This window comes from Haliotis rubra, unplaced genomic scaffold (genome assembly GCF_003918875.1).
Source record: "Haliotis rubra isolate DU_JTF1 unplaced genomic scaffold, ASM391887v1 Scf42, whole genome shotgun sequence".
Taxonomy (NCBI): Eukaryota; Metazoa; Mollusca; class Gastropoda; order Lepetellida; family Haliotidae; genus Haliotis; species Haliotis rubra.
Genome location: NW_025767102.1, coordinates 2,380,612 through 2,406,965, shown reverse-complemented (window position 1 = coordinate 2,406,965; position 26,354 = coordinate 2,380,612). Strand labels below are relative to the sequence as shown.

The 26,354-nt window shown below is 40.3% G+C and overlaps 2 protein-coding genes across 2 annotated transcripts; both read left to right on the top strand.

Moving 5' to 3' along the window:
• Positions 1 to 624: 624 nt before the first annotated feature.
• On the top strand, positions 625 to 17,899 carry LOC124288522 (atrial natriuretic peptide receptor 2-like). Its single transcript, XM_046725044.1, has 13 exons — positions 625 to 643; positions 1,597 to 1,758; positions 3,027 to 3,392; positions 4,055 to 4,212; positions 5,727 to 5,861; positions 6,902 to 7,037; positions 10,476 to 10,563; positions 12,199 to 12,370; positions 13,136 to 13,213; positions 15,450 to 15,527; positions 16,045 to 16,149; positions 16,824 to 16,895; positions 17,816 to 17,899. The coding sequence occupies exons 1-13, from the start codon at positions 625 to 627 to the stop codon at positions 17,897 to 17,899; spliced, it is 1,653 nt and encodes a 550-aa protein (XP_046581000.1).
• Positions 17,900 to 18,715: 816 nt separating this feature from the next.
• Positions 18,716 to 25,926, top strand: LOC124288521 (atrial natriuretic peptide receptor 2-like). The gene is made up of 8 exons (XM_046725043.1): positions 18,716 to 18,800; positions 19,870 to 20,029; positions 21,413 to 21,536; positions 22,082 to 22,150; positions 22,861 to 23,035; positions 23,735 to 23,833; positions 24,259 to 24,350; positions 25,870 to 25,926. The coding sequence occupies exons 1-8, from the start codon at positions 18,719 to 18,721 to the stop codon at positions 25,924 to 25,926; spliced, it is 858 nt and encodes a 285-aa protein (XP_046580999.1). The 5' UTR covers positions 18,716 to 18,718.
• Positions 25,927 to 26,354: the final 428 nt, after the last annotated feature.

Sequence of the window (26,354 nt, the reverse complement as noted above, 5' to 3'; positions counted from 1 at the left end):
ATGTTTGGGGACTTATGAAGGAAAGTGTCAATAAGAAAAATCTGACAAATATTGCTGAAATGAAAGAAGAGGTGGTCCGACATTGGGACAGCATGGACCACGACTTTCTAACTTCTTTGATCAGTAGTATGCCCCTCCGCATTGAAGCCTGCATTGCTGCCCATGGTGACTTGACAAAATACTAACTGTTCACCTGTCTTTGAATCTGGAGTTATGTTCTGCTAATATTCACATTTAATACATGAGTAATGAGTGAAAAGAATAAACAATTTACAATCTTTAAATTCTCAATAATTTCTGGTTGTACTATATCATGTTGCTATATTTGTAAGATTGACAACATGTTTATCTGTCAGTATCTACAATTTCATCCAAATACATATTACCGGCCTTTACATCATCTGCGGGCAGTGGGATAGTCTAGAGGCAAAGGCGTTTGCTTGTCACGCCGAAGACCTGGGTTCGATTCCCCACATAGGCACAGTGTGTGAAGCGCATTTCTGGTGTCCCCCGCCGTAATATTGCTGAAATATTGTTAAAATCGGCGTAAAACTAAACTCACTCACTCACTATTTTATCTGTATACAGGTACAATAATCAAAGCAACAGTGCTATGAAGTAGCAATGTATTATATGAGCACAAGTATGTGTGAGGCTTAGATCTTACATAATGAGACTAAATTGTTAAAGCCTCATTAAAACATATGTCGATCGAACTGATTAATTTTATAAATATGTTGACTATCATGAACACGTCTTTTTGACAATCCAGTGATCAACATCGTGAGCATCGATCTACGTAAGGACATTTAGAAGTGATACACATGAAGGGTGAAAATTTAAGGATGTCAACTTTTGTATAATGACTGACTGGCTGACTGAGTTTGGTTTTACGCCGCTTTTAGCAATATTCCAGCAATATCACGGCGGGGGACACCAGAAATGGGCTTCACACATTGTACCCATGTGGGGATTCGAACCCGGGTCTTCGGCGTGACGAGCCAACGCTTTAACCAATAGGCTACCCCACCGCCCCCAATGATTAGACAGGACGATGGAATAAGAATATACTCCGAAACGTCGTACCATTTATACTACAGGAATTTATATACAAATGGAATACAATTTCACCCTTGGTATGCTGCGCAATTAAAAGAAAATAACATACACCGTTTTGCTATATATTCGAATTTCTACATCGTTTTCCTACAACTATCAACTATGGAACATATTATTAACATAACTCGAGTAATCAAGACAATTATCCAAATGTGTAACAATTGTATTGACCAGGGAACACGTGATCTAGCTATGTGGGCTGACCACTCCGGGAGAAGAGATGACACATTTAACAGTTGGGCTAATTTGTGTCAAACTGTGAAGTCAGACCATTCTCCCTGTATACCAAAACGCTGCATCAGATTGGCGACCACTTCGGGAACGGCATTGCACGCAACATGTGCACCACGACTTTGGTTTGTACTCTAGGTGCGTTTGTATGTTTGGTAAACCTTACCTTGGCTGCCAAATTTAGAGCTAAACTAGCAACAATCGAAGTGAATGATACCCGTTACTCGTTCGCCCTTCCTCGTTCAGGGCCCGCGGTGAATCTAGCGTTAGGTAAGGCCAAAAAGAAGTATGGAGATCTGATCGACTTTCAGGTTACTTTTCGTAACAACACTTGCAATGGCTACAGAATCGGCGCTCTCGCAGCAGACGTCTACTACAACGAGGAAGTCACTGCTTTCATTGGACCAGGTGAGCTTCTTGTATTTACTTCTTTTTTTCAGTCAGTATGACATGATAAGTTGTTCGCTGGTCTCGAAGGGGACATGGGTTGATGTAACGTAGCCTCGTAACATTACGTAACATACATCAACCCTTGGGCTCCGAGGGACCACTGAACGTATTTATCTTACTGAACATGGTCATTTTAACTGTTTGAAGCACGGGTATCGGATCATAATGAGTACCGGAGTTAGGCGATCGGTAATTTCCGTACATCATACGTGACTCAATTATTAGAGATAACTGACACGAAGTACCAAATGAATTCTCACAGTTCGGCATTCCAAATGGGTAACATATAAAATGTCACTCTCTTGTAAGCTGGGCACATTAAATTAAAAGAAGAGCGCTCAGTCAGTCAGAAAACGACATAATTATATGTGTGGAGTAAGATGAGAAGGAAATATGCGTTTCTGTATTATTGTGACTGTATTGCAATAATGTGATTACTGCTGATGCTCAAATGTTCTTTTATATCCATGACAACCAACGTATTCCTATTTATTTGTGTTATACGTTAACAACATGAACCGTTGCTCTTATTTGCGTCCTAGTTCAGTGGGCTGGTGCTCATGATGTCAATTACTTGATTGTTTAGTCGAGACTTTGATTATCACAGCCCGTCACCATATAGCTAGAATATTGGTTTGTTTCAGCGTTAAACAACAAACAGATCGTATTTGCGAACAAATCTTTGCAGGAAGCTAACTTAATCATTGAGAAGCACGCGCACGCACGCGCACACACACACACACACACACACACACACACACACACACACACACACACACACACACGCACACACACTTCCCGCCCGATAACAGACAAATCAATCAATTCAATCAATCCTTTAATACGGAAATAGTGTAGGTCATCGGCCCATGACTACAATACATTAGTCAATTGTCAAGACGTGTTAGCAAGGCACATACACGTATAAAGATGATTTGATATATTTATGTTTAAGTTGCTCTAACTATCAATACTTAGTAGAGCTACTTTCCTAGCAGCATAGCTTTATATATGTACATAGATATGCTTCTTAATAAATCACAATTGGAAGCTGACATTAAGAACAGACAAGTAAAAAATCCTTCGACATGCAACAATCACATGGGCATATGTTTTTCCAGCCAATCATTTCTGCCAAAAACTGATCGATTGTCTCCTATTTGAAGTAAGATTTATTTTACATTTGTTTTAAAAAAAATAAGGATATATGCATGTAATTTCCCCAGCTTGTGGCGATGCTGTTGAGATGCTCGGGTTCATGGTGGCAGATTGGAACATCCCTCTCATAACTCCAGCTGGAAGTACGGAAAATCTCGGCGATGTTGAACAATATCCCACTGTCACCAAGTTATCTCCCTTTGGGCTGTTTTTGGAATTTACTCAGACCATCCTTGGGCTGTACCACTGGAGTCATATCGCCCTAATGTATGACAACAGCGACAGATATTCTCAGTCAAGCCGAATGGGAAGGCTGTTCCACCAGACCTTCAAAACCTCCATCTTTGACGTTACTCATCTACCTTTAAGGAGGAAGCGCCTGAATACCGCGGGATACCGATTCATACTGGAGCAGGGAAGCGAGAATGCAAGGGGTGAGTGTGTGAGTGAGTGAGTTTGGTTTACGCCGATTTTAGACAATATTCCAGCAATATCACGGCGAGGGACAGAAGAAATGGGCTTCACAGATTGTGTCAATGTGGGTGAATCGAACCCGGGTCTTCGGCGTGACGAGTGAACGCTTTAACCACTAGGCTACCCCACCGCCCCATTATCTTTATGAACCTTAGTATTGATGGCATGACTGCTGTCATCATGATGTACAGCATACCCTTTACCCCCTCTGTCTATAATCTGGATAAATTATATGATATTACAAACCACTATACTCGGATAGTTATAGGGGCGGTAGGGTAGCCTTGTGGTTAAAGCTATGGCTCGTCACGCCAGAGACCCGGGTTCGATTTCCCACATGGGTACAATGTGTGAAGCCCTTTTCTGGTGTCCCTTGCCGCAATATTGCTGGAATATTGCTAAAAGCAGCGTAAATACCATACTCACTCATTTTGATAGGTGTAATAAGATGCATCATTCTATATAAATATACGTGTGACTTATGAAGGGAATAAACCTTTACATCATTCATGCAGAAACATAATTCCTGTCGAAAATATGGAATTTTGTATCATGTTATTCCATTTGCTTTATGTGGCAAAACTCATCAAAGATCGAAACTAACCTTTGTCACTTTTAACAGTCTTCATCATCCACGCGCCTGTTGAAGTTGTCCGCGACATCATGCTCATTGCCCATGAGATGGGCTTCACCAGAGGCGAATACGTCTTCATCATCACAGTTGCCCTACGGGAGAAAGTCACCCCTGATGTGTGGCAGAGAGGAGACGAAAACGACGAGGTTGGTAGCGGATTAGACGTTGACGCCCCAGACAGCCACGTTGCAGTCATATTTAGGGATACGAGTGGTATCGTTATCTGAGTGAGTGAGTGAGGGAGGGAGGGAGCGAGTGAGGTTTAACGTCGCTTCAGGCATTATTCCGCAATATCACGGGACTCCAGAACTGGACTTCACACAGTGTACCCATGAGGGGAATTGAACCCGGTCCTCAGTGTGACGAGCGAACGCTTTACCCACTAGACTAACCCACCGCCCTCCAAGGAAGACCAGTCCGCGCCATGCTGAGTATACGCTTTTTCCATGACCGCCTCCTCTCCCTCAATTCCCTCTTATCAATGACCAGTCCTTAAATAATGTTCCCATGCATTGTTTAACTCATGTTTCCAACTCTTCCCCGATGCCTCTCTCTGAAGGTTGTGCCATATGTTGGCATTCAATGCACTTTTACTGTGCCATTGTTTCCCACGTAGGTGGTTGTAAAGCGTTCGCTTGTCACGTCAAAGACACAGTTCGAGACTCTATATGTCGGTACACTGTACGGCGTGAAAGCTAGCGAGTAACGGCAAAGGTTGACTTACAATGTTTCAAAATTTTACGCCTGTTTACCGTTGTGTGAATGTCGGTATATTTTGACTTAATACTGCTGTTTGCCGTTGTGTGAGTAACGGTATATTTTGACTTAATGCAGCTGTTTGCCGTTGTGTGAATATCGGTATATTTTGTATTAACACCGCTCTAGTCATTTTGTGAACATACATATATTTTGTCTTAATACCGCTGTTTGCCGTTGTGTGAATATTGATATATGTTGTCTTAATACCCTGTTTGCCGTGTGAATATCCATATATTTTGTCTTAACACCGCTGTTTGCCATTGTGTCAACATATCAATATGCTATGTTTTGACTAAATACTGACGTTTGCAATTATGTGAATATCGATAAATTTAGACTGAATACTGCCGTTTGCTATTGTGTGAATATTCATATAATATGTCTTAATGCCGATGTTTGCCATTCTGTGAATACCGGTATATTTTGACTTTATACTGCTGTTTGTCGTTGTGTGAATACCGGTATATTTTGTCTTAATACCGCTGTTTGCCATTATGTGAATATTGATATATCATGTCTTAATACCGCTGTTTGCCTTTGTGTGAATATTGATATATTATGTCTTAATACCGCTGTTTGCCATTATGTGAATATTGATATATCATGTCTTAATACCGCTGTTTGCCTTTGTGTGAATATTGATATATTATGTCTTAATACCGCTGTTTGCCAGTGTGTGAATATTGATATATTATGTCTTAATACCGCTGTTTGCCAGTGTGTGAATATTGATATATTATATCTTAATACCGCTGTTTGCCGTTGTGTGAATATTGATATATTATGTCTTAATACCGCTGTTTGCCGTTGTATGGATGTCAACACGTTTGCCGCTTACACTAATGTTCAGCATGTTCTGAATATCAATATGTTGTCGTAAAACCGCTGTTCTTCACTGCAGGAGGCACTGGAAGCTTTTCAAAGCGTATTCTTCCTGGCCTTGAGAGAATCGAAAACCCAGAAATACGAACGTTTCAGAGATAACGTCGTTGCCAACGCCCTTGAAAACTGGGACCTCGACTTCGGCGGGGATGATGTGAGTTCAAACCGTTAGATTTATCGATTTCTTAATTATTATACTGATGGTAACGCGTGATGCAATGTAGTTGGTTTAAAATGATTCGAATCCGGAAGACTCCTGGAATGTTCATTGTGCATGAGTACCTCTCTCTATAAGTACCTCTTTATCTCATAGTGGCAATCACTGTATTGTCTGGTCCATTGTTCGCAAACCGCATCGTGCAGCTGTAATACTGCTGAATGCGGCGTAAAAGAACACATACTAATGATATAGTCACAATTGTACAACCGCCTATGTGGAAAGTGCTTTGCAGTTTCTATTTCATTTTCAACCTTGCAGAATATGCCCTTTGTCTTGCCGAAAAGGATATCACGTTGACTAGATATTAGATAAAGATTTATCAGTATTTACCAATTGTATTTAGTTTTCTTTACAATCTGCTTGTTTGAAGAGTTTGTTGTGGCGGAAACATGTCATCATGTCGTGTGACGTCATAGCATGGAGGAGTGACGCTGTTTTTCTCACAAAGTGAGAGTTCACATAAGATAAACCCGTGAATATCCGGGTTAGAATTGGTCATCATCAACCCATGCTTGTCGTAAGAGGCGACTAACGGGATCGGGTGGTCAGGCTCGCTGACATGGTTGACACATGTCATCGTATCCCAATTGCGTAGATTGATGCACGTTTTGTTGATCACTTGATTGTCTGGTCCAGACTCGAGTATTTACAGATCGCCGCCATATAGCTGGAATGTTGCTGAGTGCGGCGAAAGCGAAACAAACAATCACATAACATACGATGCTTCAGGAAAAGGTGATAACTTTAAACTGATACCATTTTGTCATATTGGGGATTTTTTGTATTCGAGTAGAATGCAAATATGATAATCTGTACCTGTTCATCGATGTAATCATTTATGAATAGTGCCATACCAATATAAAGTTATGAATAGAAATATCACAGTTTTCTTAGAACAGTAAGATTGAATGTGTAAATTGAACAGGATTATTAAGAAAGAGTGTTTGCTATGTGTGTGCAATGTCTTCCCACAGCCTGGAGACTTCATCGTAGGCTACCACGACGCTGTCTCTATATATGCTCAAGTGTTGTACGAAACACTCAAGGAGGGGGGCGATCCGCACAATGGAACAGCCTTAACAAGAAAAATGTGGAATAGGACGTTTACAGGTATGTACTACACAAATCACGACCGACAAAAGGAAAGACATATTCGTCCATCCCAACCTACAACCGAGGAGGGGCGGTGGGGTAGCCTAGTGGTTAAAGCGTTCGCTCGTCACGCCGATTACCCGGGTTCGATTCCCCACATGGGTACAATGTGTGAAGCCCATTTCTGGTGTCCCCCGCCGTGATATTGCTGGAATATTGCTAAAAGCGGCGTAAAACCATACTCACTCACTCACTACAACCGAGGACTGTTCCTCGTCAGTGTCAAACCATGATATTCTATTCTGTTGCAGTGGTAACCATTTACTCAACCACGTGATATTTTTGGCAAAGCGCCACATTTTAAATGAATATAAAAAGGACAAAAACCTAGCTTCACAATTCACAAAACATTATAAAAGGACGTTCATGAAATTGAGAAATTTATCGGTAAAGAAAACGACGATGTGAACTTCTTTAACAGAAATTGGTGTGTTCCAGATGCTGTCCTGTATATAGATCTATATTCCCAATACGATATACATGATACTGTGTGTTTTTTCATATGTAATTTGTACTATTTTACTCTACCCATGTATCATAGTGAACTGTAACCAAGTAAAGTGAATAAATAAAACTTGCTTGAAGCTATTTACACCTATTCACAGACAAAACCGCCAATTGTATGAGTGAGTGAGTGAGTGAGGGAGGGAGGGAGCAAATCGTTTTCCTTCTTAATGGTATTTTCATATGTCCCACAAGTTATGCAGCTGTGCGTTAAGTGACGATGCCCTGAATGTGGAATCCTGGAAGGGACATTGTCGCGTTGTCGCCCTCTCAAATACAAGCAAAATTAACCAAAACGCGACAACGCGACATTTCGCCCATTTGTCGCATTGTCGCGATGTCGCGTGTCACGTTTCAGTGAATTTTTAGGCTTCTTTTTACACATCTTAGATAGGGCGACGCGCGACAACGCGACATATTTTGACCTTGAAAATTGTCGCTATGTCGCGTGTCGCCCTTTGAAGGAATAGAAAAATATTCAAAACGCGACACGCGACAATGCGACAAATGGGCGAAATGTCGCGTTGTCGCGACGTCGCGACGTCGCGTGTCGCGTGTCGCGTTTTGGTTTATTTTGCCTCACTTTACATGTTTTTGAGAGGGCGACAATGCGACATAGCGACAATGTCCCTTCTCGTATTCCATACCTGCTTTAGACCACATTAATCATCTCATATATTGTTTAGGCGTAGAGAGGAACATCACAGTGGATGCAAACGGAGTTCGGGAAGCGGACCTCTTCCTCCTCGATTTGACGAAAGCTGGGAGAGTCATTGTGAGTTTCTGAATAAACCTTCTTCATCGGGGATATGTCTCTACTCTTACGTGCGGACCAGTTGCATATATTTTCGATACATTTTTGTGCAGCATATTTCGTGAAGCTCCTTAAATTGTCCTTGAGTAACACTTGTTAATTCAGGTTAAATCTAAGCACACCTTGTTGACAGAAAGGACAACCTTTGTTGTTGACATTATATTTTTATTTTCGATTGTATAACGGCCACAAGCTCATAAACAAGGGAGTTACTCTCCACACCTTATAAGATACAGTTAATGTATCAATTTATTTCGTAACACAAACGCATGGTGCATGTACCAAGCTAGATGAAGTTGTAAAGCTTTCAAGAAGTTTCATGGTAGATATGTTGAGGACATTTCGAAACTTGATGCTTCAGTGACAAAAATTATGTCCATTGTAATTCCCTATTTTGACTTATACCATACGTTTCCGAATATTTCGGGTGAGCAGTGGACAAGACTTTACACTATGTTTCTGACGGGGCAGGGTATGCTCTCCTTTTCGCGAACACCTGGTATCATGACTATTTCATAGTGATTCCTAAACACATGCTCTGTCATCTTATGGTGATAATCACTGGATTGTCTGGTCCAGACTCGATTTGTTCACAAGCAACACCATACAGCTGTTATACTGCTGAAACAAATATATGCTCATGATATAGTCACAATTGTACAATCGACTCTGCTTTTAGCAGAGATTTCTTATGAATGTGGAAAGGGTTTCTTTTGTATTTGGGTTTTGCCATGGCAGTAATGAAGACAATCATAAAACACTAAGATGAGGCACATAATACTACGGTAAATAATTGTTTCTTAGATTTCTGTATATATGGTAAATATACATTAATGTTATTCATCTCGACAGCAATGTCATAAAAGGACACAACGTCAGGGATGCCTCAACAGATAAGGATCTTCATGTGCTGATATTGAGAATATTTAGACCAAATATGAAAGGAGCAAGAATGTTTCAAAAATTCAAAAACCAAGGTTTAAGAATGATTATTCTGGCTCAAACAATGTCGAGAGATACGTTGGGTATCTTTCTCGAATTTTCTTAAGTATCTGAAAGTCGTTTGTGATCACACATATCAACTACACGCATGGGACATTAATGAAAACATTAACATTGCTTGTTGTTTGGGACAGCCAAATGAAAACCAGTCAAGATAAAAATAGTAATTAACGTCTACAAGAAGCCAATGTATTCTTACTAAGATTACCCAGGTGTGCAACATGCCGCAGGGTGTTTTGGGTCAAACAAAGTTCATGAGTTATTATATAAAATCGATATTTCAAACAACGAATGAGTGAGAGAGTTTGTTTTACGCCACTCTTAGCAATATTCCAGCAATATCACGGCGGGGGACACCAGAAATAGGCTTCACGCATTGTACCAATGTGGGGAATCGAACCCGGGTCTCTGACGTGAGGAGTGAACGTTTTAACCACTAGGCTACCCCACCGCCCCTTTAAACAACGAGTGTACGACAGAATATACAAAGGTTTCGACTCAATCTATCCTGTTCTCTTGTCGTTGATCTGGGACGTCCTGAGCTTGGTTGACAATTTCATGTACGATCATTTTCATGTAGTTTCTAAGAGTGAAATTGAAAAGCTTTCAATTCGCCACGCCTGGGGAACAAATGGCTATTTTGTTTGATTGACCACCCGTGTGTCATTCAGGCTGTGGGCACGTTCCTGGGAAGATCTAAGACCTTCAGATACACGCCGGGCAGGACAATCATTTGGCCTCACAACTCAGGTCCTCCACCAGACATCCCTGAATGCGGTTTCAAGGGCCTGCGATGCACATTTCTTGGTGACATGTCGCATTTAACATGTGAGTAGGAGCCAAGTGCATGATTTGCAATTCCTAGGCATTTGTCGACAGTTTACCCAAACCAGTAAAACTATTGAACATGGTAATTCTGCGGTTATGCAAGTTTGAGTTGTATGTTGTTTCTACGTAACCAGAGGATGGGAGTTTATTTTGGTACAATCCATCGGATGAGTTTCATATACATTCCATAAATGTATGAGTTCGGTTGGTGAAATGAGATGAATAACTATTTGTTGTTATCGATTCAGTGTCGGAGGTGAATCTGATTGGAGCACTGGTCGGAACCATTTCTCTTCTGGTGATCATCGGTATCGGTGCCTTCTTTGTGCAACTCAGGTATGTCTTGCGAGTTAACTGCTCATTGCATTCTTAGTTCAGTTCCTGGGTCCTAAGAGTTGCCTGCCCAATGTTTTCTTCGGGCTACTCAAGTGGGTCATACGAGTTACCTGTCCATTGTATTCAATGTGCAAATATTGTAGATCATACGAAATACCTGCCCATTGTATTCAGTGTGCAAATATTTTTGGTCATACGAGATACCTGCCCATTGTGTTCAATGTGCAAATATTGTAAATCATACGAGATACCTGTCCATTGTATTCAATGTGCAAATATTGTAGGTCATGCGAGATACCTGCCCATTGTATTCAATGTGCAAATATTGATGGTCATACGAGATACCTGCCCATTGTATTCAATGTGCAAATATTGTAGGTCATACGAGATACCTGCCCATTGTATTTCAATGTGCAAGTATTGTAGATGATACGTGCAAATATCGAGTGACCTGCCCGTTGTATTTCAATGTGTAAGTATTGTAGATGATACGAGTGACCTGCCCGTTGTATTTCAATGTGCAAATATTGTAGATCATACGAGTGACCTGCCCGTTGAATTTCATGTGCAGTTCAGGTATGTCGTAAGAATTATCGTCGTTATCATCACCATCATAAAAGATTTATGTAGCGCCAGTTCCACTCCAAAAATACTGTTCAGTAGCGCTCTCCGAACAACTCGAGAATGGAAAGTTAGACACTGTATGTTTTCTTAAAGTTTAGATTTGAAAATCTCCAGTCTGTTAACTGTCCTTAACTCCAGTAGAAGTTAATTCCAGAGAGTGGGTCCTGCCATCTGAAATGATCGATCCCTAAACCTGTTACTGGACTTAAAGTGTGTTCTTTGTGTACATCTGGTGGTTCATAAGAGTGACTTGTCCCTTGTATCAGTCGTGTCATCCGTCAGAATCTCAGATGTCTGAAGACGCTTATTGAACAGCCCTTAATCTATGAAGGGCACACAGGGGTTAGACAGAATCGTGTATGTCGTTCCGAGTTTATGAAATGAGTGTTAGAAATCGTGAACGTCACGAGGGAGAACGTTTGTAATACATGAATTCTTACACGAGCTGTCGAATGACGTCTACAGCTACGACGCGTGACGTCATTCCAACCTTACGTCACAATAACACTCGAATAACGTCAACGACACCATGTAGATTACACACAAAATCCACGGTGCCTGTAAGGGGACATTTGTGAAAGAACACATACGACTGTTATTAACTCGGTTATATGAAACTTGATGAGTAATAATACAATTAATAACTCAAAAGCTGAAAAAGGAACAAAGTTTAAACATACAATACCTTGCTGAAAAATCTACAAGCTCTTGTCCCTTACTTTCCAAAGAATAGGGGCGGTGAGGTAGCCTAATGGTTAAATTGTTCGCTCGCCACACCGAAGACCCGGGTTCGATTCCCCACATGGGCACAATGTGTGAAGCCCGTTTCTGGTGTCCCCTGCCGTGATATTGCTGGAATATTGCTAAAAGCGGCGAAAACCATACTCACTCACTCACTCCAAAGATTAGATTATATGCGTAGTGTAATCGTGCTGTAGTCGATCTTGTTCACAAACCCTATCATTTTCTGTCTGCCTATCTGACTAAGCAACTTACAATCAACTGTTCCAGGCACCGTAAGAAGAAAACTGTTGTGGACAAGCTGTGGTGGAGGATAGACGTTGCCGACATCCACGTTGGTACTTCCAACGGCTCACAGGAAAGTCTAAACTCCAAATATAGTTCCCTCACCCCGAAAAGTGACTCAATACCATCGTATTGTGGCGGATTTGGATTATTCAGGGTAAATGTTTATGTACACATTGAACGAAAAACCTTTATTAGATGCAATGAGTTAACATACATATTACTTAGTATTATCCTATTTGACTGGAGATCAAAATACATTTAAAGTAACTGGTTCTGCCAATAAATGAATATCGAAATCCTCATCTGGTGAAACGCTACCACTATGTTGTGGGTGAGATTAGGATAGTTGGATGGTTTGTTGATTACCGCCGCACTCGACGATATTCCGACTATATGGCGTCGATCTGTATTCTAACCTGGATCTGCACGTGTGGTGAGATTAAGGGGTTTACACGACTGGCTTACTAATAGTCACATATAGAATTAATTTATGCTCTGAACCGTGAAGATCCGGGTTAGAATTGATCTTGAGCAACCCCTGCTTGTCGTAAGAGGCGACTAACGGGACCGGGTGGTCAGGCTCGCTGACATGGTTGACACATGTCATCGTATCCCTATTGCGCAGATCGATGCTCATGCTGTTGGTCATGGATTGTCTGGTCCAGACTCAATTATTTACAAACCGCAGCCATATAGCTGGAATATTGATAATCTCGTCGTTAAACGACAAACAAACAACAACAAAATTGTTCTCTCGAATTACAACATAATATACATATTGTATACCTCAGAATGTCTCCCCATCCCGACACTTACAACAAGATATGATAACTGTCGACAAAGGATATTATAGCATATTATTTGGTGGGGTGGGGAGGGGTTCATTTCACTCACTCACTTGCTCAAACATGTGTTTCAGGGGTGCCCCGTGCGATTGAAGAAAATTGATCTCCGCTCCATCATTGTGGACGAAACCCTGATAGAGGAATTTCTGCATGTAAGTATGTTGTGACACGGAGTATTGTGTCATTGGAATTGCATATATCTCCCAAGGGTCAACCACCCTTGACGATCCGGCTTAGAATTAGTCTTCAGTAACCCACGCTTGGTGTAAAAGGCGACTAACGGGATCGGGTGGTCAGGCACGCTGACTTGGTTGACACATGCCATTGTATCCCAATTGCGTAGAACGATTTTCATGATGTTGATCACTGAATTGTCTGGTCCAGACTCGATTATTTTTTTACGCCATATAGCTGGAATATTGCTGAGTGCGGCGTTAAACAACTAACGAACCAACCAGCCCAAGGGCCAACCAAGGTGTGCCTAGTCACATGAGAAACTGAAAGCTTTATCAAGTGACTATCGCAGGTTCGAATGAGGGTTTCGTCAACCCATGATCGTAGAAACAAGCGACTAATGGGATCGGGCGATGTGGCTTGATGTCATCATATCCCAGCTGATCATGATGCCAGTCACTGGATGTTCTGGTCCAGACTCGATTATTTACATGCCGCCGACGAATTATTTGTGAAATCATATAATTCCACGTTTAAAACACGCTACGTTTCTTTCTAGTTTAAAACTCATTATGAGCATGGAACGAATCATTGTGGGTAGATTTGGGACAAATATATATGTGGTTTGGCTCAGTTCTTCATATTACAAACGTCACCATGTTAACGTGCAACCACAGAAATATCAGCTCCAATCTTTGGAGGGGAATTGAACCCTATTCTTCAGCGTAACGAGCGAACACTCTTACCGCGGTTCATGACCGGGAAGGCTAAAATCGTGACGCTTTTCGGTTCAATGAGCGTAGCCTCCTCCTGCAGTGCAACGCCGAGCTGTTGCAGCGTCTGTGGCGGGGCTGACGTTGACGTACGCGTCGACCCAGAGTATCCCACAGGTGTTCAATAGGGTTGAGGTCTGGTGATTTAGAGGGCTATGGCAAGACATTGACGTTGGAATTCTGCAGAAAGTTCATTGTTGCACGTGCGGTATGAGGCCGGGCGTTGTCTGGTTGAAAAATCTGTGTCTGTTGGTCAATAATCGGGAGAAGGTGAGGCTGTAATACGTGGTTGATGTAACGTTGGGCTGTCAGGTTCCCTTCAACGATCACCAAGTCTGATTTCTGGTTGTATGAGATGGATCCCCAAACCATAACGCTTTCTCCGCCAAATCTGTCCCCTGTCGGACGCAGATGGGCGCAAAACGTTCATGACGTCTCCTATACACACGTTTTCTTCCGTCGTGATGTTGCAAAAGAAAACGGGATTCATCAGAAAACCAGATGCGCCTCCAGTTTTGTAAAGTCCATATCCTTACGTTGTTGCACCACCTGAGTCGTCGGCGGAGATGTAGGGGCGTAGTACAGGTCCAACAACTGCTCTACAGGCACGTAAACCCGCTTCTTTCAGACGGTTCCTAATCGTTTGAGCTGACACTCTCCTCAAACCTGGTATTTGTGTGGCAGTCACGGTTGGTAGGGCATGCCGATTACGCAGGTGATGGACCCGGATGTACCGATCTTGAAGGGGGGGTCGTGATTCTTGGCCTTCCACTTCTCGGGCGATCGTTGGTCAAATTGAAGTTGTTGTAGCGGCTCCAAAGTCGGGATATCGTTGTTTTGTGAACATTTAGGTGCCGTGCAACAGTTCCAAAACTTTCTCCGGCTTGAACACGACCAATGGCGATATTTCGGTCGGCAGCACTCAATCGTGGCATTTTTCACACAGCTTTTCATGCGACAAATGAATGAATATAATACGAAAGCACATGGGCTTTTATACACCCCTACATTAACTGCCATTTTCATGATTTGCATGTGTTTTTTTTGTGCGAAGTCACCATGAGGGTCATTTCATGCGTTGTGACGGAATAAGCAATAAAATACACTTATGCGTACAAATGCAGTTGTTTGGATGGTAATCTTCATTAATTACGTGTATAATTTCAATACATTCGAATAACATTTAGTTTGGAAGCAATAACTTCATTCAAACGAATTTTTCATATCTGAGGACAGGGGTTGCGTTTCTTTTTTGACAGAGTTTATATACCTCAAATTGTATCCCCATCCCGACACTTAAAACAAGATATGATAACTGTCGACAAAGGATATTATAGCACGTACATTTGGAGAATTTATATAGTTCCTTCAATCTTATTATAACGTTTGTGGGGGGGTTTCATTTCACTCACTCACTCACTCGCTCAAACATGTGTTTCAGGGGTGCCCCGTACGATTGAAGAAAATTGATCTCCGCTCCATCATTGTGGACGAAACCCTGATAGAAGAATTCCTGAATGTAAGTATGTTGTAACACAGAGTATTGTGTCATTGGAATTGCATAAATCTCCCAAGGGTCAACCACCCTTGACGATCCGGCTTAGAATTAGTCTTAAATAACCCATGCTTGGTGTAAAAGGCGACTAACAGGATCGGGTGGTCAGGCACGCTGACCTGGTTGAAGACATATCGTCTCTTTTGGCGATACATCGACGTATCATGGACCCTCGCGATATAAATATCCTGATATACTCATGCCAATAATGGTTTTCAGCCCCTCCCCACCCCAACCCCACACACATCTCACACTCCCCACCCCGCACCACCTCTCAAATAAAAAATATTGAAGGGGTGACAACCATTGTTGGCATGAGTATATATTGCCTACATGTGTTTTGTATCGATGCACTCGTATCGCGTAGTTGACGATGCAAACATCGACACTATCGATAAATCGTGGCACCAGTAGATAAGACAGGTGTGGTACCATTATTTTATAATTAAAATCATTTTAATCAGTTTGTAAAATTTGTCAGATCCGCGACTTGAACTTTGAGAACCTGGCTCGGGTTCACGGAGCTGTGTTTGAAGCTGAGGACAAGTATCTGGTGACGGAGTTCTGTCAGAAAGGAAGCCTAACGGTAAAGCGTCTCTTTTTTTCAGTATTTCCTCTCATAAGCGCTCGGGCGCTTATTGGGGACCCGGCGCTTATTGCGCTTACTGGGTATCCCGTAATTAATTGTAAGTGAGCGTTACGTCAACGTTAGGGGCCATTCCTTAAACAATATATTTTGGGGTCAAGGGAGAATACGTTTAAAAAAACCGTACCCGACGCTTATTTCTTAAACCGCTGCTTTACCCCCGTCTCTTATTAAAGGCCCCGCGTTTATTATAGAGCCGACGCTTATTAGAGGAAATACGGTAATAGATAATTGTTCTGTTTTACATTGATGGCAAGTATACATGCTACTTTCGTAAATCGTGAAAAACAGCTCTCTTATACGCCTTGACATATGTGATACAAAGTCGAATTATAAGTAAAAGCGACACATACATAAGAAATCACTGCTTAAAGCAGAGTCGATAATACAATTTACCAATATCATGAGCAAATTAGCACGATAAGAGTCATTATTAAATAGGGAAGACACCAGGTGCCCCGCCCACCAAGTGTCGTGTCCAATAGGTGCCACCCGTCAAAAAAACAGTAACTAATTTGCGATCCCTTACTTTGTGTGAAATCGTGATACGATATATGTTTCCTTTGAGAATTTATGTTTATTGTATAAGTAAATGTTTCCATCTTTTCTTATAGGATATAATTGGAAACAGCGATGTAAATCTAGATGCACAGTTCAAGTTCTCCATTTGTATCGACATCCTTAAGGTAAACCCTATACAGTGAGTGAGTGAGTGAGTGTAATTTTACTAACATCTGAAGACGTTGGATTAAATGAATGCAAAAAATGATTTATTATTTCCTAATAGGGAGGAGGTGTGTGGTCAAGTGCGCAAACCTCAGGTTACAAATCAGTTGAAGTTAAGCAGCTTTGAGCACGGAGAGTCCTTGAATGGGTGACCGTGACAGTTTGGCTCCTGAGAGTTTCTAGGACTTCAGTCCTGCCCCCAAAAGAAGCACATGTGACACATATGGTCTCACCTTAGGCAAGTGAGTTTGTTCAAAATTGCCTCTGTTCACCCAGCAGAAAATGGGTACCCGGTGGGATAGGTCATGTGACTATTAACCTTCTAGCGCCTGACAGGCAGCTTGGGTTATCCCGGGTAATAATAATCAGATTGTGCGCTTTGAGCATGGTTATGTATGGAAACAGCACCGTAGTAATGCACTGTTATTATTTATTGCTATTAATTTTCTCTATACATCAGGGTATGTGTTTCCTACACGAGAGCCCCCTTAAGAAGCATGGCCGGCTTACCAGCAGCGTGTGTTTGGTGGACAACTGCTTCTCAGTCAAAATAGCTGATTACGGACCTCATCTGATTTTCAATCAAATAAAACCGGACTTCAAATCTCAAGAATTTAAAACAGGTACAAAACGTACCATGTTGTTGATGGTATTATATATTTCTATGTTATGGTATTCCATTATAGATTCTGTATCTGTGGATTTTGTATTTCTGGACTTTTATTTAAAGAGGTACACCATTATTGTATTCCGAGTTACATCGGATATACATGCACACTAAAACGTCAACAATATTACACATTTCCGTGTAATAATTCTGTTTTAATAAATATATTTTCAATAATTATGGAATTATGACTGAATTGAATTCATTCTACAGAATGCTTATGGCGTGCACCTGAACTCCTACGGGCCAGGGATCTTCGCGGAAGTAGGGAAGGGGATGTGTACAGTTTTGGAATAATTCTACAGGAAGTTTTCTCGCGGGATTCACCCTTTGGAAACGAGACTGAAACGCTCGGCATCGATGGTACATATTGTATACATAAATTACAGTCATGTGTTCGTGATCACAACAAACTATTCCAATAGCATACAGCTTATTGGTTAAAGTTCTTGAAAGGCATTTACAAGTTTTACGAACAAGAATACATAATGGATGACAACTTCTTTTTATTTTTTATACGACGTTTCAGAGCTAATTCTTGCTCCATCATTATTCATCACACAGCATTCACCTGATAAAAAAGCAATAATTAGCTCTGAAAAGTCGCATAAAGAATTAAAAGAAGTTGTTATTCATAAAACGTGCCCTGTATACAGGCCCTGAATCTATTTTTTGTCAAGTGATTTGTTTACCTCGTTATAGCCTATAATGGTTGGATGGTTTGTTGTTTAATGCCGAATTCAGCAATTTTCCAGCGATATTACAGGCGGTTTGTAAATAATCGAGTCTGGACCAGACAATGCAGTGATCAACAGCATGAACATCGATCTGCGGATACGATGACACGTGTCAACCAAGTCAGGGAGCCTAACTATCCGATCCCGTTAGTCGCCTCTTATGACATGGAAGAGCCGCTGAAGACCATTTCCCACCCGGATCTTCACGGATTTATAACCTAGAACATGAACGTATGTAGTCATAACCACTGCCAGTGAGAGACGCTACGTGATCTTATTTAACGATTTATTTCATATTCCAGTCGTCCTATCCAAGATAAAGCAGGGCGGTCACGATCCGATGAGGCCAAACTTTGATGCGCCATCTTCACTGGATGCGATGAAAGTACTCATGTCACAGTGCTGGGCTGAAAACCCAAAGGAACGACCCCAGCTAGTGACGGTGAAGAAGGATCTCAAAGATATGGCTGCGTAAGTTTTGAAACTTTCCCCTTTTTTTGCTGATAGGGGCGGTAGGGCAGCCTAGTGGTTAAAGCGTTCGCTCGCACGCCGAAGACCCGGGTTCGATTCCCCACATAGGTACAGTGTGTGAAGCCCATTTCTTGTGTCCCCCGCAGTGATATTGCTGGAATATTGCTAAAAGCGGCGTAAAACTAAACTCATTCAGTCAGTCAATTTTGTTTTTGCTGATAAAGATAAGTATTCTCGTGCATGTCCTAAGAGTGGTTAACACAGGGAAGAATCTAACTCGTGCATGAAAAGGCATGAGTGAGTGAGTGAGTGAGTTTAGTTTTACGCCTCACTCAGCAATACTACAGCTATATGGCGGCGGTCTGTAAATAATTGAGTCACTCACTCACTCACTCACTCAGGAATTAGAAGGCCTAACGAGGTCACAAATGATCGCTAGAATAAACAAACTTTTTAAAGATAACATCATTTCGATGCGTTTTCAGAACGAAACAGATTACTGTACTCATACCTCATAGGTATTATTCATCTTTCAACACATGTCTAACGAGCGAAAGATCAGATTCGATAAATGGTATCTGACAGACACCTGTGTAGTAAGCTCTACAAGAACTATACTTAAGACATGTAATATCCATACATGGTTTAAAGGCACAATGTCACACCACACTTCTCTAACACTACATAATGCATTTCTCTCAATAATTCTGATTATCAGCCCTCAGGGAAGCTACCATATAATTTACTCCAAAACGTATTTAGATTACAATATTAAATTAGAAATTTCGAACGAATTAATGCAAAGTTGCATTAAATCGACTCGCGCGGCCTCTACCGGCCAAACATTATTTCAAGCGAACCCATACATTCCATATATGGCAACTTATCTGTTTGGAACCTCGAAGTTTCGATTATCGATTTTAGGCAAGTCGTAAGGGATAACACGTCTTTTATTGCATCAATAGAAAGCTAAAGTGTGTGCATATGCCCCAATATATAAAATATGGGTCAAGATATTGTCGAAAATGTGTGACATTGTGCCTTTAATCAGCAAATGACGTTTCAGACGTTTTGGTGCTTCCGGCAATTTCTTCAACAACCTTCTCCGTCGTATGGAGCAGTACGCCAACAATCTGGAGAAGTTGGTGGATGAGAAGACTCACAGAGTACGAGAGGAGAAGAAGAGGACTGATGAACTTCTCCACCAGATCATTCCAAAGTCAGTGCCAGTGAACAACACACAGCACGAACTCTACCTAACCATCCCTCCCCAACATGAAACTACGAGTTAAATTCATTAACGTCATTACAATCTGAATTACCATTGTTGTTGTTTTAAGAATTCTTATTCAGCCATTTTGCTTTATCAAAATAACTCCTCGAATGAATACAAACGGTACAGATGTTTACATTTTTCAAAGACAGTATTCGTTTCTAACTTTTTGAATACCTTTAGCTGATACGTAACCATATTTTGAACATGTTGTATTTTGTTAGTTAACATATCCAGATCATATTTGAAAATTTACAAATGAACCTTATTGACAGTACTAAATTGCTTACACTGTTCTGGTATCTTCTCTATTTGAAGTTGATACAAACACACATCGTCATGTTATAGTCAGAATCATACTCCTTGGTAGAGATTCTATGACATATTGAAAATGTTTTTTGTGGCTTTAATTTACCCTGGAGAGATGTTTTTTCCATATCCAAAAACTTCAGGACTCATGCTCCAGGTTTCGGTGTCAATCGCAGATTAAAAAACATTTCGTTACATTAACATAGTTAGTGTGATTGTGCATGTAAAACTCAGCCATGGGGAGGACATTTTTGTTAAAGGCAATCTGTTTTTATTACATGTTTGATTACATGATCCTTATTTGTTTGTATTTATAACGCATCCTTTAAACTTAAGAAACGTAAGGTTCAGGGATATCATATTGTTAAAATTATGTCATTAATTATTATCCCGATATTTGCACTGGATGTTGTAGGAATTGATACTTGATTTCACATTTATATATGCACATATAGTGAGTGTTACGAGGAAAGGTAATGATTTTGCTATTTATCGTCCAGCGCGGATGCCATCGGCGAAAAGGAACTGTCAACTTTTGGTGGTATTGTTTCAAGTACACATGCTCATGGTATCGTCGGAATCTTACATTGGAATCTGCGTTTTTACAGTGATTATATTCTTTAAAGTTCGCTTTTCGGGCTAAAGACTAAATTATAAAGACTAAATTGTGAAGACTAAATTATGAAGACTAAATTACGAAGGCTTAATTATAAAGACTAAATTATGATGGCAATATTGTGAAGACTAAATTATGAAGGCAAAATTGTGAAGACTAGATTGGGAAGGCTAAATTGTGGAAACTAAATTATGAAGGCTCAATTGTGAAAGCTAAATTATGAAGACTAAATTATGATGGCAATATTATGAAGACTAAATTATGAAGGCAAAATTGTGAAGACTAGATTGTGAAGGCTAAATTGTGAAAACTAAATTATGAAGGCTAAATTATGAAAGCTAAATTATGAAGACTAAATTATGATGGCTAAATTGTGAAGACTAAATTGCTCCTCGTTCTTTCAGGTCTGTTGCTAACCAGCTGAAACTCGGTAAAAGAGTGAAACCCGATTCATTTGAGTCAGTGACCGTGTGTTTCACGGATATCTGCGGTTTTACCACCCTGTCTGCTCGATCCACACCCATGCAGGTAACAAATTGTATTTCACCTTGCATGCAGCGGCTCGTTTCTGATTGGTAAATGAATATACAGTTAATTTACATGTTTTCGAAAACGATGCTATGATATATTATCGCTGTACTCGTATTAAATACAATTAGAGAAATTTACCAAACATATCTGTTTGTAATGCAAGGCAAATAGTCTGCTTGTCGTTTTGATGAAGACATTCTGAGAAACGGGCGAAAACCGTAATATTTGTTGAGAATTTATTAATTGAGATATATTCCTTGTCACCCAAGCCGCGAGGTATTGGTGTAAAGGGACGTCACTCCATATGCTCAGAAGTGACTGGTTGTGTGAACATTGCTTCAAGTCGATCAGGAGAAATATAGGCTGTTAAATATGATAAATCCATTCACTTCGACCAATGAAGATCGTAATTAGAATTGGTCTTCATCCACAGTGATTATTGTCAAATCAATATGTCAACCAAAGTAGTAGATAATTACCAAAGGAACCCTTCATTTTCGTTTTTGAAGATTTAGTTTGTTTTTATCAATATTGTTACTCAGATTGTTGATCTCCTTAACGACCTGTATTCCTGCTTCGACGACATCATCGACGGATACGACGTTTACAAAGTAAGTGGATTATAAGAACACATTTTTACTTTATCACATGTACAGTATATCTTTATTGATATCAAACCGCTGGTGTAGTCTAGTAGAGAGAACGTATGGACAGAGGGCAGAAAGCCCGCGGTTTGATACACTGGCTGCGTCATAACGAATAAGGTTAATAAGGTATTTGTTGTTACCGTGTCTGCTCGGAGATAAAAGATAGACCCATCGGCTCGGAGTCAGTATATTGTCTCTGAGATGGTTACGTCAACTTACGTGTATGTATGCAACTGTACAGTGTTAATGCCCACTTCAACTCTCCTCAAGGAGTTCGTGTCATTTGCTTGTCACGTTTCATGCAAATGCGGTATTTCAACTGACTGACCACGTGGTCTATTATATGAAAAGATGAACTGTCCTTAGCTGCACCAGGATCCGCTAGTCTTTGGAAATCTGATTTTCATTGTCTGTGACTGGCATGTCAGCACTATACTGTGTTCGCGGGTTCATATTTCTTAACTAGGCAACTAACGGGATCGTTTTGTCAGGATCGCTAACATGCATGTCATCGTAACCCAGTTTCGTAGACTGGTACTCATGATATCAACCATTGGATTGCCTGGATCAGACTCGATCAATTACAGATCGCTTTCATCTAGCTGAAAAATATTGCAGTGTGCGACGTTAACACCAAAGAAGCAACCATACAAATATACATTGTACCTCCGCAGGTTGAAACAATCGGTGATGCTTACATGGTTGTCTCTGGATTGCCAGTTCGGAACGGAGATCGCCATGCGCCCGAGATCTCCCGAATGTCTCTGTCCCTCCTCCGGGCTATTGACACCATCAAGATCCTGCACTTGCCTGAAGAAAAACTCCGTCTCCGAGTCGGCATCCATTCTGGTATGAAACCTTGGCACCACGTTTGCAGAATCCCTCTTCAAGTCTTCGTGAGAAAAAGCGAAAGTTACCATGTTGTCCATGGTTCACAAATTATTGATTATTTTCAATATGCATTATTTAGTTTAGTCTTTTAGTTAGAATATGTGAGTATATTCACCTAGGGCTGGATTCCCCACAGGGGTACAATGTGCCAAACCCGTTTCCTCCACCTTACTATTGCGACGCAAAACAATACTCATCTAATCTATCCGAAAATGAATCAATAGATAATTTCTAAATAGTAACTAATGTGTTCTGTGGACAAAATATACTCTTGCCAATAATGGTTGACACCCCCCTTCCCACCCCAACCCCACACGCCCTCTCCAATTAAAAAAATTGAAGGGGGTGACAACCATTATTGGCATGAGTATATATAGCTTTGATCTCATGTGTCCATGTTTCATTTATTAGTTTGTTTTGTTGGATGAAACTATGAGCACATTATTATGATGTAGTCGGAATTGCACATTGCACTTAACACTGATCCAGTGTGATTCTGAAAGAGATTGCTTTTGTTGACAAACAAGTGTGTATCAGTTCAAAGTACGATGGTGTGTTCGTAATAACAATATGGAACAGGCAACTTTAGATTTTTAAATTTTGTTTGTATTTACAATTCAAATTTGTGTATACCGGAAACCTCTCATCACTGTTTAGGGCCCGTGTGTGCCGGTGTCGTAGGGCAGAAGATGCCCCGATACTGTCTGTTTGGTGACACAGTTATCACTGCTTCTCGGATGGAATCTCACGGAGAGGGTTTGTCTTCATTCATTCATTCATTCATTCATTCATTCATTCATTCATTCATTCATTCATTCATCCATCCATCCATTCATTCATTCATTCATTCATTCATTCACTCACTCACTCACTCACTCACTCACTCACTCACTCACTCATTTAATTAATTCATTCATTCATTCATCCATTCATCCACCACTAACTCACTCATATTCAGTATCACGTGTATTGTTTCATGATTGCTTCAAAAATATTTGGTTACAGCACTGCTTTTTAAGTCTGCTTCATGTTTAATCATTTAATCCCTAGATGACCCTAATGTACGACAGGGACATTGTTTATTGGTGACAGTGCTTCGAATTGGATAAAATAATGACAATGATTATTGCATTATTGTTGCTGAATGAGTTCAAATGACACGTTTTATTCCTTTTCCCCAGCTTGTAAAATCCACATAAGTGTGGATACTAAGAATATCTTGGATCGATGTGGTATCTTTATCATCGGCTCGCGTGGAAGTATTGATGTCAAGGTGAGTCTTGGGTGAGGTGGTTTCAGCCAAACGTGATTATCAGATAAACAACAAACTTGAGTAGCCTAGTGGTTAAAGCGTTCGCTCGTCAAGCCTAACACCCGGGTTAGACTTTCCACATGAGTACAATGTTTGAATCCCATTTCTGGTTTCCCGTGCTGTGCTATTGCTTGAATAATGCTCAAAGCGGCGTAAAACTAAACTCACTCACTCCCAAACTTGATGGTCAGTGGAATACATACTATAGTACTGTCGGAAATGCTAGAAAAATGCTTTTTAGCCTTAATATCTTTATAAAGGTGATAAATGTACTATGTTGTCAATATATCAAATCGCCTATTGTCTACCTAATTTTTATTTCAATCGATTTAACATTCCCATGCATTTAAAGGGCAGTTTACAGGAGAGAATTTGGTACCAAAACAGCAACTTAAGATTTTTTTCAGAGTTAAACAACAGAAATCTGAAATAGTCTTTACATTTATGTTAATAATACAGGTGGTGTAAAAATATAAATTAACATTTTTCCTACACAAATAAATGTTGAATGTTCATGTTACTTTACTTAATTATCGTTTTCTTTATTGAAGAAATATTAATATAAATGTTAAGTCTTAATAAATAAGTTCCCCGTCATGCATGCACATCTTTATCACAGCGTCCACTATGGCCAACGATTTGCAGTCGATTGTTGCAAAGGTTAATAGGTTTTTCTGCTTAAAAAAGACAGAGGTAAAACTGTCATTAGTTTAGAAAGGGTTTATTACAGAACTTGTAGAGCTGTTGGCATGTCTTACCAACAGGTTTACAATATTGTAAACAAATCAGACAAGACAGGGACCGTCTCAAATGCAAAACCGGGACGTAAAACCATCCTTGACAACTTTGACAAGGGAATGCTTAGACGGGCGGTCTACAAACATCTATTGAGATGACCCCTCACCCGAGCGTGTGCTCAGGTGTCAATTTCACCTGTCGATACCGTGCATGCTGATGATGTAACACAGGCAGTTAATGTTTGTATCAAATAACGTCCCACTACCCCTTATTTTTCTAAGTTTTTGGTATTTTCATCAGTAAAAACACATTTTACAGCATGTCTCAAAATTTATTCCCTCGGTCTACATTAGGTAGATGTTTCTTGAAGTGATATTTGTTATTTAAGTAACTGTAATACCTCTGAATTTTAAATATAAGTCAAAAAGCATTCTTCTAGCATTTCCGACAGTACTTTAGATTCACTGACAGTGTGTAACAGGTAGAGTTATTAAACTGATATTACAATGGTGGATAGATAACCGGAATAGGATGACTTAAAAGATATATTTGATATAGAATCGAGAACAGAATCGAGAAAAGAGATGGCGAGGTATTGTCTGGATGTAGTGATACATTAAAAACAGGAAATTCCTTGACCATGACTTGGCTACTGTACTTCATGTTCTCGGCTTGGAATCCGAATATATAGTATGTACAAGCTGCTGTTATTTTTATTTCTACTGCTGAATGTATGTTACAGGGCTTGGGTTCCATGAACACATACTGGTTACTTGGAGAGAAAATATGGAATAGATGACAGCTGACATTAAACAGAGGTGAACGGACCTCAGACTGTACAATGTCTTCGCAAAGGCCAAGTAACTACTCTGTGGAGCTTTTATCTGAATGTTGATTAATGATGAGGACAGTGCGAAAACTGTTGCCATTTATCGAAAAGGTTGGTCTTAACACCAACTGCATGTACAAACAATTGCTTATGATAAAATGAATGTTGCTTAAAAAATATACCATTGGTTAGAGGTAAAAACCCGATGATCAAGTATCATCAAGGTCATTATTTATCATGGTTGTTGTTATGGTTGTTGTTATTGTTGATGATGATGATGCTGTTGTTGTTGTTACATGGGTCCACTGACCTATGCAGCTACTGTTGTCCAATACAATGTACACAATCACAAATTAAGCCGCATGTATACTCACCAGCAGGCTAAAACTTGATAATTT